At 41.7% G+C, this 15,935-nt stretch overlaps 1 protein-coding gene across 1 annotated transcript; it reads left to right on the top strand.

Annotated features, from left to right (window-relative positions):
* The first annotated feature begins 869 nt into the window (after positions 1 to 869).
* Positions 870 to 15,600, top strand: LOC115103736 (collagen alpha-1(IX) chain-like). Its single transcript, XM_029624631.2, has 32 exons — positions 870 to 1,139; positions 1,734 to 1,808; positions 1,992 to 2,030; positions 2,131 to 2,193; positions 3,653 to 3,706; positions 3,934 to 3,969; positions 6,298 to 6,321; positions 6,431 to 6,484; positions 6,643 to 6,696; positions 6,969 to 7,001; positions 7,136 to 7,192; positions 7,321 to 7,374; positions 7,470 to 7,523; positions 7,737 to 7,790; positions 8,026 to 8,079; positions 8,219 to 8,272; positions 8,486 to 8,539; positions 8,724 to 8,777; positions 8,881 to 8,934; positions 9,047 to 9,091; positions 9,194 to 9,247; positions 9,395 to 9,448; positions 9,826 to 9,879; positions 11,788 to 11,859; positions 11,947 to 11,982; positions 12,235 to 12,279; positions 12,360 to 12,392; positions 12,790 to 12,936; positions 13,621 to 13,675; positions 13,813 to 14,001; positions 14,222 to 14,299; positions 14,482 to 15,600. The coding sequence occupies exons 1-32, from the start codon at positions 1,065 to 1,067 to the stop codon at positions 14,685 to 14,687; spliced, it is 2,064 nt and encodes a 687-aa protein (XP_029480491.1). The 5' UTR covers positions 870 to 1,064; the 3' UTR covers positions 14,688 to 15,600.
* The last annotated feature ends 335 nt before the right edge of the window (positions 15,601 to 15,935 follow it).

Genomic DNA, 15,935 nt, shown 5'->3' with positions numbered 1-15,935 from the left:
GATTTTGTCTGAAATGTTTGTGTGCTCGCCAGTTTGGGGTCCTTAGCCATCCCCATGTGGAAAATGAATGGGTAAAGAATAGGGTTTTGGAAAAAACGCCGAAAATATGGTCTGAAGTCAACATGATTAGGAGCTTGTATGCATTTTGTTCTGAGATAATAGCAGTCAGTTAACATGGCCTTTGTGAATTATGAAGCCTTTATGTGATATATGTATTTTTTATTATTGCAGAAATTATTCAAAAATCACAAAAAGTGATGTTAGTTTATGATGATTATCTCATAGAACAAAACGCATACACTTTCTTAAGCCTGTTTACCACAGATCTTATTTTAGGCGTTTATCCAAAAACGCCATTCATTTTCCTCAAAGGCTTTGTCCAACGAACCATGGCGGAGTTAGTGCCTACAAAAAAGACGACATTACTACTGTATTTCTCTCTATGAGATGGCTATATAAAAAATACGTATTAAAGCAAGTCAATCAAAATTGACAATGTAATCAGTGGGGATATGTGTTTGTTGAATAATAGATCTCACTCACGTTCATTTATTGTAGGCCGCCAACAATGTCTAAAATCAAATCAGGCTGACAGATTTAAATTCATTTTGCTCATTTACAAACTCTATGTTGAAGAAATATTGCATCGATGAATGCAACAGCAACATCATTTATGTTGTATGTTATACATGTGCAGAAGTAAACTAGGTTGGATTTGTTATTTATTTTTAATTTTTACAATATGTAATAAACTGTTGGAATACAAGCGTTTAGTTGACAAACTACAAGTAAGCGAAAGTTGCAGGTATTTATACATCTTGAGAGAACATTATAAATCCCACCCTTGTCTCACAGAGAAACCCTCGCCTTGTGCGCACCTTCCATCCCTCCTCCAACCACTTTCCAGCTCTCCAGTCCATCATGAATAAACATTCATTTTAATAGTACATGGTACCTTTCAGTCTACTGTGGGGTTCAGTTGGGGAATATTGACAGGTGGTCCGTAAATCCCAACTAATCCGGGAAAAGGGACTTTTTGCGACTTCCTTGTCTTTGGGACGACCATGACTCGCGCCAGGATATATCGGGAGTCATTACTGGTGATTTTATTGCAAATCATCCTTATTTGCTCCGCTCAGGTAAGTCACAAAGTACGGCTATTTTCTTCTCAAGTGGTTCACATAGATTTGTTTGCCAGCCACAATGTATGACTGGTTTGTAATGACAGGCATGTATGACTGCTTTTCTTCATATTATATTGTCCTGTGTTATTGGGATGGAATTTCCCATGGATGGGATAGGCTGGGATGCTCAGACTCCCAAATGATTTGAAACACTTTCTATGCATTTACAGATTCGTTGAATCATATAGTTTACATATACATTAGACCTACCATAATATGCCTATTGATTAGGGGACTATTTCTTTCTTTTGTCAATAGCTGCATGATTTAGAGGTGTGTGTAGGACAAATAACTATCTGTGCCGACATATGGAACCAATAGGTTGGGAATCTCAACAAAAATATTCTCAACATATGCAATTACTTAAAGAGCGGTCCCTTGTATAGTGGATAAAGGCTTGTGCTTTTCCTTTCTTGACCTTACTTCCCACAAAATGACTGATTTCACACAATGGATCTTTTTGTGTGAGTTGACCAACGGACCGCCAACAGCTATGATTTGGAGCTACATTTCATTTAGTGTATTTATGTATTGTGTATTTATCCACAGAGGGGCCTGGTCGGTCCCAGAGGCCCCGCAGGACCCCCTGGAATAGCAGGAGTGCCTGGAGTTGACGGCATTGATGTGAGATATCTTTTGATTTCATATTTTATTCTTTATTTGTGTCATTTCAGGCTTTAGACTCGTCTTTTGTACAGCACCTCACCTGGTATAGACCAGAATTATTGTGTTATTCTATCATTTTAAACCTAATGTGGATTTTTACGTGGTTATTAAATAAATATTCCTTTTTCTATTTCATTTCAGGGAGACAGAGGGGACGATAACTTCACAGAAGGCGGCCCTGTGAGTACATTTCCATTTACTATCATTTCCTTTGCCATAACCTACCAATAAATGGTTGATACATTTTAGCATGGTATTGAAATGGGCACTCTGTTCCTAGGGCCCTGATGGGGAAGACGGAAAACCAGGAACTCCCGGAACACCCGGCCTACCAGGGGCAGACGTAAATTACACAGAATACACACATTTACCACCAGTTTGTTATTCATACTCCCAAAGCAGGAAGGCTTAATGCAAAATCAGATAACAGACTTCATTGAGTCTATTGAACATCTGTAACTTCTGAAGCTCAAGGGGCTGTGGGTCTACTGCTGTGTCAGTCATTTATATTGGCTCCTGAGCAAAAGGTTTGGGGGGTTGTCAGTGGGATACATCAACCTGGGTATTTAGAGAAGAGAAGAGGGGAATGCTTCAAATCGCTTCCTGACTGAAACAGGGAAACAGAGGTCCTTTTGTGTGAGTCGGGGGGGTGCAGGGGATTCGGCCGCCCAGTGATGGCTGACAGGAAAGAACTGTATGCTGGGAAAGGTGGAACAGAAGGGCCACAATGTGTGTGCTGTCCGTTTGGGCCATAATGCTGAATACGGTGTCTAGCAGAGTAGGGGGTGTCCAGGTGTGTTGAGGTATGCACTAGTTTTGGCGGGGTAGCTCTCTATTCTCTTTTGTTTAGTGAATAGTGATCATATTTTTAGGAATAGCAAATACCTTGATAACACTGACTTCAAGTAGTGAACTATAATACTTTTTTTCTGTTCCTGATTTGAATGATTCCTGATTTCTGTTCTTGTGTTGCCTGCCAAAGCTATTGACTAGTTAGAGAGTGGTAGTAGTTCCTTGATCTTGAGAGGATAGTTCAGAGCGTCTTCTCTTTTCAATCCATTGATTCAAGCTTGGCGGAGGACTAGTTAGCCTGGTTAAGTGACTTCCTATGGTTTATGTAGCTGGTGGAAGAGGAGGGGCTAAATAGTGTGAGAGAAGACACACCCATTTTTTGTCTTATAATTGCTAAATTACTGTACAGGAAACAAGGTCATCCATGAAATGTCAATGATGAAATGTACTTTTATGTAGACTAAATATGCAATGGTTTAGTGAGTACATTGTTTAGTTAGTGCATTGATCACATACTGTGTCATATATTATCTTCCAGATACAAACACAGAATATAAGAGTAGTCTCAATTGAGATGCCTTCCATAATTTGATTTACAAACCTTCCTTTGTGTTTATCAAATGCAAATGTTATTATGGAAATCAGATTTACAGTAATATTGCCTTGAAGTAAGGCAACCCTGTTACTGATGGCGATCTCAGAGAGTACTGTGTAAGCAACTCAGTGTTGGAACAGTTCTATTTGAAATCAATTTATTTCAGGAATTGAGGAATGGATGGATTGTTTCTAATGAATACTTTCACAATCATGTCCTTCTATAATTTCCCAGGAGTCCCATTGAATACTTGTAAAGAACAAAATATACAATATCCCACTAATGGGGATGGGTAACAAGCATGAAATGACTTCTTTCCCTGGAGGGTATAAGACACGTATTGACGTTTTTATATAGTTTACTCATGAACATTCATATTTCTGTGTGGTTGATATAAGCTTTGTTTCCTCTATAGGGTGCCACTGGACCTGTTGGGGGTCTCGGCTCAGATGGGCCTCCTGGACCAAAAGTACGTTTTCTTTATTTGAAATCAAATGTATCCATAACCTCCCTATCTGTCTAATATTTATATTGCCGAAATATAATGCATGTACACTCTCAGTACTCGGTGTGTGGAGGCTGGTCAGAAGAGTATGAATGAGAAAAGATCTGTATGCTCCAAAGCAATGAAAGGTTGAGATTATTTCGCTGCCATGTTATTGTCATCACCAATCATCGTGTCTGCTTCTCTATCAGGGGGAACCCGGAGAGGCTGGGGAAGTCGGGGAGATTGTAAGTAAGCGTGGTTAACTAAATGTGTTAACAGAATGAATGTATAATAGGGATGTAATAGGGATATTGTCCATTATGAGATACAGTTGAAGTCGGAAGTTTACATACACCTTAGCCAAATATATATACTCAGATTTTCACAATTCCTGACATTTAATCTTAGTAAAAATTCCCTGTCTTAGGTCAGTTAGGATCACCACTTTATTTTAAGAATGTGAAATGTCAGAATAATAGTAGAGATAATTATTTATTTCAGCTTTTATTTCTTTCATCACATTCCCAGAGGATCAGAAGTTTACATACACTCAATTAGTATTTGGTAGCATTGCCTTTAAATTGTTTAACTTAGGTCAAACGTCTCAGGTAGCCTTCCACAAGCTTCCCACAATAGGTTGGGTGAATTTTTGCCCATTCCTCTTGATGTGTAACTTGGTGTAACTGAGTCAGGTTTGTAGGCCTCCTTGCTCGCACACAATTTTTCAGTTCGGCCCACACATTTGCTATGGTATTGAGGTCAGGGCTTTGTGATGGCCACTCCAATACCTTGACTTTGTTGTCCTTAAGCCATTCTGCCACAACTTTGGAAGTATGCTTGGGGTCATTGTCCATTTGGAAGACCTGAACTTCCTGACTGATATCTTGAGATGTTATTCAATATATCCACATACATTTTCTTCGTCATGATGCCATCTATTTTGTGAAGCGCACCAGTCCCCCCTGCAGTAAAGCATCCCCACAACATGATGCTGCCACCCACGTGCTTCACGGTTGGGATGGTGTTCTTCGGCTTGCATTATGGTCATTATGGCCAAACAGTTCTATTTTTGTTTTATCAGACCAGAGGACATTTCTCCAAAAAGTACGATCTTTGTCCCCATGTGCAGTTGCAAACCGTAGTCTGGCTTTTTATGGCGGTTTTGGAGCAGTGGCTTTTTCCTTGCTGAGCGGCCTTTCAGGTTATGTCGATATAGGACTTGTTATAGGTCTACAATTTTTTTCTGAGTTCTTGGCTGATTTCTTTTGATTTTCCCTCGATGTCAAGCAAAGAGGAACTGAGTTTGAATGTAGGCCTTGAAATACATCCACAGGTACACCTCCAATTGACTCAAATTATGTCAATTAGCCTATCAGAAGCTTCTAAAGCCATGGCATCATTTTCTGGAATTTTCCAAGCTGTTTAAAGGCACAGTCAACTTAGTGTATGTAAACTTCTGACCCACTGGAATTGTGATACAGTGAATTATTAAGTGAAATAATCTGTCTGTAAACAACAGTTGGAAAGATTACTTATGTCATGCACAAAGTAGATGTCCTAACTGACTTGCCAAAACTATAGTTTGTTGACAAGACATTTGTGGAGTGGTTGAAAAACAAGTTTTAATGACTTCAACCTAAGTTTATGTAAACTATGTAAACTTTCGACTTCAACTGTAGCCTCTACGGTAATCATGCAGAAATGACCAAACATAATCTGGAAAGAGATCGACCTCACTTGTTTCTGTGGATTGTTATACTACCATAAGGATGGGACCATCCCCTCCAAGGACTTGTCTTACTCATCCACTGAAATGACTGGACATCTGGAATAGGCTACTCCCTCTCAAGGACCATATAACGATAGGACACACCCATAAAATGATCTAATGCTGCGTTCATAACCAAGTGGGAAGGTGGTAATTACCAGTTGTGGATTTATAAATGCGAGTTGGGTGCATTCACGTTTTGGGAAATATTATCAAACATGGAGATCAATAGAAGGCTTGTGATTGTTTAGCAAATTTCTGCCCATAAAAAGTATATATTGAGCTGCTTTCACTTTCTAAATCAAAAGGAAGGTGAACAGAATACATTTTCTATCAACAATGTGTATTTTTTTTTCTTACCATAAACAACAACTGCTGAAAATGCCGCAATGCTTGCTGTCTTGTTTGTTGACAAATGACACCAGAGAGGTGCAAGTGAAAACCTCGGAGCACGGGGATGATAGATGAGTTTCCCACTCGTAATTACCAGTGGATTTTCCACAGTTGTATGCTGGTATTTGCAAAATTCTGAGATGTTCTGAACTCAGCATTGTATAAGAATTGTACACACACACCCATTAGTTGATCTGAAATCATATATGAAATGAAAACGCCCACAATTGACAATATAAGGGTATGACATATTATAAGGACGGATTTATTGAAATGGCATTGTTTAAAATGGTGCCTTTTATTACTGTACCTTTGTTACTGCATTGATGAACTTGTTGATACAGACAAATGCAACTTTACCTAAGTTTTACACCTTCAAGCCTCTCCATGAATTCTCTCTTGTCTCCCACAGGGCGAGGGACCTGATGGGCCTAATGTGAGTGCTTTTACTATTGGTCCCACACCTGAATGAGGAAGAATGTATTTAAATACAAGAGAATACAGTACATTAGTACTGTGTCATGTCCATTTTGTTTTGCTGACAGGGAGCAGCTGGTGCACAAGGGTTGGTGGGCGAGCTTGGCAAAGTCGGAACCCCAGTGAGTACTGACTGCTTTTTTTTATCATTTAGAAAAACGATGGCTAGATACACAGGGCTTCCAACTTTTTCAATATCTTATTATATTGCAGTCAATACTTCTAACTTGTTAAATGATTGCATTCATTTACTTGTAAAATGTGTTATTATTATTTATAGGGATCACTGGGAAGGAGGGGGCCAGTGGGGCTTCCTGGACCTGCAGGGCCCAGGGTAAATATATTTATTTTCATGATCATTTAGTTCCGTATTAGTGTTGTCATCCTTAGTACAGTTGAAAACCCACGTGAGTCCCATGTGATGTAATAGCTGCATAGTTCTGTGTGCCATGAAATGTATTAAAGGGGAGCCAATTTACAGCATCCTGTACATATTTAAGAGCGCTGCAGCAACCAACCTGTATGACAACCAGCCCCAGTTTCGCAGACAACAACTTCAAAGACAGAAATGTCATTAAAATTGTGTTTTTCTCTTTTTCTCCCCAGGGTCTTCCTGGAGTGTATAAGGGGGAAGACCTGGTAAGGCGTTCACAAGTTTCCTTTAAGGGCACCACAGCTATGCATGTGTACCCTGATGCTGATGATGGGGAACTTTTCAGCCCTGTGGCAGGGCTCTTAGATTACCTCAAATAGGTTTTACTTGTGTTTTTCAGTGTCCCAATGCCTGTCCTTCTGGTCTTAACGGATATTCTGGCCTCCCAGGCATGAAGGTGACTATATAACAAATACTTATACTATACTACGGTTGGTCGTTGATACTAATATACTATAGATGTTGATGCTGTATCTTGTCAGTGAAACTAGCTTGCATATGTAACATTGTATGGTTTCTCTTTAGGGCCACAAAGGGGTAAAAGGAGAGTCTGGTGAGCCTGGAAAGCAAGGACACAAGGTAACCTCTCTCCCTTTTTCATCCCAATAGAATATCAACAAATACACTAAAGGTCAATAATAATGATTGTGATATTTGTTTGATGTTCTCTACAGGGAGAAGAAGGAGACCAGGCAGGAGAGGGCGAGATGGGAGCTCAAGGACTACCAGTAAAATATTTGAATATATTCTCTCACAAATTCGTATCAATATGAATGTGCCATTCACAATGTGGCTATGAGACATGTATTTAAAAAAAAATGAAAATGGCTTCTTCTTCTCTCTCTTTTTCTCTCTCTCTCTCTCTCTATCTCTCTCTCTCTATCTCTCTCTCTCTCTATCTCTCTCCCTCACACTATTCTCTCTCTGCTGAGTGATTTTAGGGCCAAGGGGGACCCAGGGGAATAACAGGCATGATGGGCCTCAAAGGTGACAGGGTAAGGGTCATGAGGTCACACATTGCTTGACATCATCGGATGAATGCCCAAGATGTGCTATGTACTGTATATTACTGCCATCCTCAGCGGGTGCAAAATTGCTGTAAAAAAAATGACTTCAGCTTGGCCTGTTTCAGCACTGCCAAACCTCAACATCCCACAACTTATGTTTGAGCACACTAGTAAATGCATTTAACAAATGTATATTTGACATCTGAAATGTGTTTGATAACAGGGACCACGTGGAACGTTTGGAGACCTCGGTCCCCAGGGAATTCAGGGTGGCTCAGTAAGTGCCTGTCTTATTTTTAACACCGTGACGTTCACCTCTTTTTCACCATGACTTCTTTGCCACCACTCACATTACAGTAACATCTCAACTTATTTTCTACTATTTTGGTTTAAGAAATGTGTTTTTCCGTTTTTAGGGTGACGTGGGCCAAAGAGGATTAGTGGGCGAGAATGGACCAAACGGGGGTCAAGTAAGTACTAAAACATCACACCGTCATACAAATATATTATCACTGTTATATCATCATTATTATTATTACTGTTATATAATCACTGCAGAACAACAGAGCACATGGTCATTCACTTTCAAAAGCAAAAACCTGCCGCCGATTCATACAGGTGCACTCTATCTATCAAATAATGTACCGTATAAAGACTTTTACTCACTGTGTGTTGTTTTGCAGGGGGCCCGAGGGCCACAAGGAATAAGGGGCCTTCCAGGGGGCAAAGGGGAGCCTGTAAGTATTGTACACACCACAGCCTTACCAAATCAGATTTATTATCTCATCTGTGACATCTATGACGTTACACACAGCACAAGCTTATGTTCATGGGACTCCATACAGCTGACTCAATACACATGCCATGAAGCTAATCTTCTTTTTTAACGCTCAACTTCCCTGTTCTTTCTCCCATGGACAGGGTCTTGCTGGGCCCGATGGACGTGAAGGAATCCCCGGATTGCCAGCATCTAAGGTACATCTCAAACTGCTGTTCAAAGACATAGGCTAAATGAGGATGTACATACAGGAAATAAGTAAGATTGACATGCTGTTGTTTTTCTTTCTATAATTTTAAGGGTATTACTGGGAAAGTTGGCAGTCCAGGTGATGCTGGGCTCCAAGGACTCCCTGTAAGTGTGACCTCTGACCCCTTGCATCTCTGATTAATCATATCCATTCTACATTTGTATTTGTTCGGGTTTGTTTGGCTGTTCATTTGTTTTGATGTGATTCTCGCCATAGGGTTTGCCAGGCGCTTATGGTCCTAAAGGAAAAAGTGGCGAGATGGTAGGGGAACATTATAAATGTATGAATAAAACCAGTTATTGACCATACAGTATATGAATCTCTATTGTGGAGAATCTTATGTTTCCCTCTCTTTGTTACTAGGGTAACTCTGGCGACCCCGGTTCTGTAGGACTAATGGGGTCTCCTGGGAAATCCGTAAGTCAAGAGAAAGTCTAATGATGAATATTAAATCACATGAATTGACAGTGATGAAACCAAATACTCTGACACAGTATACATAAGTCCCTCTCATACTTGCACCAGTAGCATGAGAGATCTCATGGTGACTTGCTTTGTTTACAGGGTGAACGTGGCGAGCAGGGAGAGGTGGGACCTGTCGGAGCAAGAGGTGGACCAGTGAGTATGTTTTAAAGAATATGTGATTCAGAAAGCCATAAAACACTATCAAGTTGGATTACTCTTTTCAAGGTCTCGTATGAAATAAATCATTTGGAGCTGTGTGATTTAGCAACCCTTTTAGGGTTAGGGAATTAGGGATCAAGGTGTAAGCTAAATAACTGAACAATAGAATGAACAAGATCAGCACAAAGCATTTGAACTCTATTGCCACGCACAACCTTTGCTCTATAGTACTATAAGCATTGTTCAACAAGCTCAGAACTTCATGTGATTCATTTGGGAAGGTCTTGGAACACTAGACTATAATAAATCTGTGATTGCAGCCCAATTTCTGCTCTACAACTCCCTACTATTCTTCTCTTATTTCGCTGTAGGGTGAAAGAGGAGTGCGTGGCCCAGACGGACCTGCAGGGGCACCTGGACCCAGGGTAAGTCAACAGCCCAACAGACCCATATAACTGACATACTCATAGCCCCAAAACAAGCCCATTATATGTATCATGAACCACAATGAATAAAGCATTTGACAATTTGTCGCAAACATCCATACAATTACCACGGTATGAACCATGATTATCAAACTGACCAATGAACTTGAAGCATACAAATGAACTAGGCTAAGATGCTGGTGAAATCTGTAACCTGGGTAGTAAACAGGTGGAAGAATAGAAGGAGTTGAGCATCTTCTGCACAAGAATGATGGGAAAAAGCCATGGGAAGTAATGACCAAGTGGCCAAGCACAGAACCCTGTGGTGCTCCAGTCATCAGACTTTGTTGTGAGAAAATGCAAGGATTGGTAAGGTAAGATGCAGACAAGGAAATATCGGAGTGAAGCCAGTTCAATTCAGAATACAGAACAGGATTTTGTGGTTTGCAATGTGATGGATTATGATGATACTGTGGTGGGGAAAGAAGAGGAAGACAAGAACAGGATGAAGATGGTGTGAAAGAGGAGGAAGAAAACAAAGAGTTTTTTTTGGATTGTGCGCTGTGTGGCGAGAACAAAGTCGATGCTGGTCTCTCAACATTAAAATGGTGTTGATATAATTGGATATGTAATTATTCATGCTTACTTTCCTCACATGTTATTTTCATTACACTGCCTTTCCTGCCGGCCTTTCTTGGAACTAGGACACCGCAGAGTGCAAATAACACAAGCCGCACCTATCTGCACCAACAATCTTTTGCTATTTATATATGACATGCCATCAGTGTAAACAATGCACTGAGTGTACAAAAACATTAGAATCACCTGCTCTTTCCGTGACTTAGACTGACCAGGGGAATCCAGGTGAAAGCTACGATCCCTTATTGATGTCACTTGTTAAATCCACTTCAATCAGTGTAGATGAAGGGGAGGTGACAGACTAAAGAAGGATTTGTAAGCCTTGAGACACTCGAGACATGGATTGTGTATGTGTGCCGTTCAGAGGGTGAATGGGCAAGACAAGATTTGAGTGCCTCTGAACAGGGTATGGTAGTAGGTGCCAGGCGCACCGGTGTGAGTTTTTCACGCTCAACAGTTTCCTGTGTGTATCAAGAATGGTTCACCATCCAAAGGACATCCAGCAAACTTGACACAACTGTGGGAAGCATTGGAGTCAACATGGGCCAGCATCCCTGTGGAACGCTTTCGACACCTTGTAGAGTCCATGCCCTAGATTAATTGAGGCTGTTCTGAAGGCAAAACAGGGGGTGCAACTCAATATTAGGAATGTTCTTAATGTTCTTAATGTTTTGTACACTCAGTGTGTATCGCTATTATCTGCTATCATTCCATACATATACCATTTAACATGGGCATAGTTACCATAGTAACCATTCAGATCAACCAAGCTGACTGCCAGTGCCTAAGAGCAAACCCACTCCAAGGAAGTGGAGCCATATGCTCTCTCATATTGAATGTGGCAGCCCTTTATAAGCCTCCAGACTGCAGTAATACTGTAATCCGCCGATGAGGGGGCATGAATGGAGTCTTGTTACACTGGTCAATGGGCCCATGGGTATTTCTTCAGAGAGGACGATTCAGGCCAGGAAAATAGGCTGAAAAAGCCTGAAAGAACCCTCTGTTTCCCAGGCATTCCTTAAACCAGTCGGCCGAGAGTATGCCACAATCAGTACCCGCACTTCCAAAAACATCTCATGGAGTGTGGCCCCCAATACCCTTTCCAGCTGACCCGTTTAGACATGTTTATTTCCAGCAACAACAAAAAAAATGTTTTGGTGCAAATGTAGTCAGCTGAAGTTGAGAGGGGGGGGTTGGAGTGTTGCACAGGCAATCCACTGTAAGAGTTTTTGAAGTGTGTGTGTATATATATTTATTTATTTTTTACAGGGAGGTAAAGGGGATCTCGGGCTTCTTGGTTTGCCTGGCCCTGCCGGCCTGGTTGGACAGAATGGAGACAGGGTAAGGAATAGAAAAGGTGCCACAAAAGCAGAAGCAGAAGTTCATGTGTAAAAGCAAAATATAATTGTCCTATTCCTATCTCTCCAGGGTGCAGTCGGTTTGACCGGTGCTCAAGGAGAACAAGTAAGTTCTATCAATACCATCTCAACCGACCGAATAGTACATTCCTACATAAGGGAGGTGACCATATTCTATGTAGCCATCAAATGATGGAAGAAGATGAATGGAGTGAATTCAGATGAGTAACATCAAGCACTAGGAGCTACCAGAAGAGTACAGAAGGCCCCACCAAGGCCTACTTGGGATGGATACATGTTAATGATCCTGTAAGACATGTGTTTTCTCTAACAAAGACATTTCTACTCATTGATTTAGGGAGAAGCAGGTTCAGAGGGCACCGCGGGAGACAGAGGGGACTTTGTGAGTAAATAAAGAAAAAAACGTTGCTGTGCCCAACATTTGTTTGAAAGTGAAAGAGTACTGATTCTGTTTCACTATAGGGTGACGAAGGGGAGCCAGGAGAGAAAGGATCGGTGAGTCCAGTTTATAGCATCGCTTACTGCTACAGCTCTCTGTTGGCATGGACTAGGCCAATTATGTCCAGTACACATAATGTGATACCTGTTTGTCCCAAAATCATAGGGGACTCATCATGATTAGATGCCACAGCTTCATAGAGCTGTCTAATGCTAGAAGTCACGTACACGTGAGCATCATCATTTCTCATTACTGAATCACTGCACAGTGTTTGCGCCATGCCAAAAGAAAGCCTTGCACACTGTAGGATTACATGCCTGAAACACATGATCCTAGACCTAGACAGACAGCATTGTCTATCCTCCCAGTGGTCCAGTCTGTGTAATCCAATTTTACCTTTTGTTTTGAATGAATGCTGAATGCCATTGTGTCGCGCTCTGTCGCTGTTTTCAGACGGGCAGACCAGGAGAGACTGGAAACAAAGGGCCGGAGGGCGGCCGGGGCATACCAGGCGCAGAGGGCAAGCCGGGCCAACCTGGACCACGTGGCATGCAGGGAGACAGAGGGGTGCCAGGACTGCCAGGGACACAGGGGCCAGCGGTAGGCCCTTTAACAATTAACCAGATCTGGGGGCCTGAAACAGAGCAGGAGTCAAAGAGAGCTGTTTCTTAGTACTGCACTCATATGGACTAGACTGGAGGAGACAGCAGAATTCACATGATGACTTTGCCCCGTGTTAAAGACATGCTCCCGAACTTTGGCGTCTACTAAGTCTTTTTTGAACCTCCCGTTTTGGGCTGTATGTGTCAATGTGTAGTTCATACATGCATAATCTATGAAAATGACTGTCTTACCTCAATTAGTTATGAAATCCCTCGTTTTGAAAGCAACTGTTTTTCTGGAAGCTGTGCTGCTCCATTTTCCCTACATATTCCCCCATGTGGGACAGCCCCCTAGCAATTCGAGTTCTAGCCAATGAGCTTCAGCCCCTCGCCATTTGAGTGACATCTAGCAAGAGGCACACACAGCAGAGCGAGAGAGATCAATGACGTGTTGCACCTAGCTGCACACATGACATAGTAGGCAATTTTCGTGGACCACTTTTGGCTCATGAGTGCTACATTCAGAACTACTGGCTAAAGAGTTTGCAAAAGTACCAGAGAATCTGTTTAAGTATGTCCCTGGGCTAAGACATTTCACGAAAAAAGCCTGTGTGGCTAGCTATGAATAGCGTTAGTTACCGGTTAACACCACAATTCTCTCAACAACCACCTGTTTTCCCAGGGGAAAAAACCAAGCGATACACACATCACACAAGTTTGCATGAGGGTAATGCAAGGTAAGTCAAGATCATTTTCATATCAAACTCTTATCCATTTGATATTGGCCATTACTGAACCCATCACATCTGATAAGGCAGGTCCATAGGTTTCATTGAACTGACCCCCCCCATCCTTTTCCCTTCCTGTGCCATAGAGCAGCTGGCCCAGCTAGCAGCCAGCCTGAGGAGACCTGAGACAGGCATCTCTGGACTGCCAGGTCCCCCTGGCCCCCCTGGTCCTACAGGCCCCTCCGGAGAGAACGGCTACCCAGGACTGGACGGGGCCAGAGGACTGCCAGGTCTCAAAGGACCTCCAGGACTACTGGGTCGCAAAGGGCCCAAAGGTTGGTCTCTAAAGAGGGTGGAAATATATCCGAAATGTAATATTATGGCCTAGTTTGTTAAGACAATGACAAGTCGGCTGAAGCAGGTTGGTAGCAGTAGTGTCATGATCTCCATTTGAAGAATTAGGATTGTTTGTGCCATCACAAGTGAAGTTCACTACAGCCATCCTGCATCCCTAAACGTCACTTGAATTGATGATCATGTATACGTTCTGCGTAGGTGACACGGGCGACAGAGGAGACAGAGGACCCACAGCGAGAGGGGTTAAAGGAGCACCTGGAGCACCCGGTCTACCAGGTAAAGATACTAGTCACAAGAGGCTTCACACCCACACCATAATAATGAAGGCTATAGCCATAACTACTGTGCTAACTCAATATGCGCCAAGTCTCTATATGCTCAGCATACAGACATGTCTAGCTAGCTTTTTAGAAGTTCCACATTAATTTACAAGTCTCAACCGACCACTCTATCTACAGGTGATCACGGTAGAGCCGCCTATGGCACAGACGGCCGCGACGGCGAGAGAGGGCCACACGGCGTTCCCGGTATTCCCGGCGTTCCAGGGTCTCCTGGTCGTCCTGGCCTCAACGGCTACTGCGAGTCGTCACAGTGCATCCTTCCTATGGTGGCATCACCGATATCTGCGAAAGATTCCAGCATGAAAGGGCCAAATGAGGAATAAGATGTGAGTTGGAGACCCAACGGGTTCCTGAACTGAGGGGCCACAGGAGCCAAACTATTAAGAGACTAATGGAGGAACTAACTAATGTGCCACGGAAGATCAGGGTTGGGGTCAATTCCATTTAAATTCAGTCAATTCAGGAAGTAAACTGAAATTCAAATGTTTCTCATTGAAAAGCAGGAAATGGAAAAGAATTGGAATTTCAGTTAACTTCCTGATTTGAATTAATTCAAATTGAAATTAGATGAAAATGTACCCCCAACCCTGTGGAAGAAACATGACTTTGTTTGATGTGTTTTGACTGTTTGTTTGTGTATTGTTTTATTGTTTTGTTACACCCCTCTAAAATGCATTTCAGTATTCTTTAGCTGTTGGAACACCCCTATCCCTCTGACAAAGTTTAGCAAGTTTTTTTTATATACCTTTTTTACCTTTACTGTAAAATAAAAAGAGCATGACATTTTTTGGGGCAAATAATTGTGATATTATTGGGGACTGTAGGCTTTGTTTTTTGTTAAATATGAACCAAGTTAAAACCCCAACAGACCAGACTAACTGTGCTTTAAGCGACAATGTGCCAACCATTTTTAATTCACTGAATTCTGTATGTTTATGTATTAGTGTCAACACCGAGCTTTCATACAAATTACCGGTATACTGTTGGTTCAATGACTTTCATTTGTTTGCGAGTATCTTTGTTGCATATACACTCACCAACCCCTATGCTTTATTGTCTTCCTGATGTAGGATTTGCTTTGTCATGATGACTGTTTTTGTGATGGGAGAACTAGGAGGGCAGTGTTGTTCGAAGACATATGTAGAAATTGTATATGCCATTCTTATTTATTATAAAAGTCAGAGGAGGTGACATCAAAGGTTGTACAAATGAGAAAATAAAAACATTTTGATAAAGTCCTGCATGTTTTGTATGAAAGACTCCAACGAAAATCCCGCAACATGTTTTTCAGCTAATTTCACACATCTCCAGTGGGCCTTATTGAGACATTTTCTGAGGCATGCAGAGTTCTACAGACTCAAATCATTGGATGGCCTGTGGTACAAAGATAGCCACAAGGGGACACTAGAAAGCTTGACTGTCCCCATATCGAGGGTGTTACCAACAGCCATTTAAAAAAGATCTCCATAAAAGTATTTGATTCATTTGCTGAAAATGCCGTGTGTCTTTGTGCATTAGACTGTAGTTTTCCTATGCAGGAGAAGATGATTGTTATTAAGTATGCCTTGAGG

The sequence above is a fragment of the Oncorhynchus nerka genome, linkage group LG21 (genome assembly GCF_034236695.1).
Source record: "Oncorhynchus nerka isolate Pitt River linkage group LG21, Oner_Uvic_2.0, whole genome shotgun sequence".
Taxonomy (NCBI): domain Eukaryota; kingdom Metazoa; phylum Chordata; class Actinopteri; order Salmoniformes; family Salmonidae; genus Oncorhynchus; species Oncorhynchus nerka.
Note: the sequence above shows the minus strand (reverse complement) of the source record. Positions and strands in the feature narration are given on the sequence as shown.

Excerpts from the sequence above, each read along its gene's own strand:
- LOC115103736 (XM_029624631.2), top strand. The coding sequence starts at position 1,065 with ATGACTCGCGCCAGGATATATCGGGAGTCATTACTGGTGATTTTATTG. Across the intron at positions 6,485-6,642 it reads TTGGCAAAGTCGGAACCCCA|GGATCACTGGGAAGGAGGGG; the intron begins GTGAGTACTGAC and ends TATTATTTATAG. Across the intron at positions 7,193-7,320 it reads CTGGCCTCCCAGGCATGAAG|GGCCACAAAGGGGTAAAAGG; the intron begins GTGACTATATAA and ends GTTTCTCTTTAG.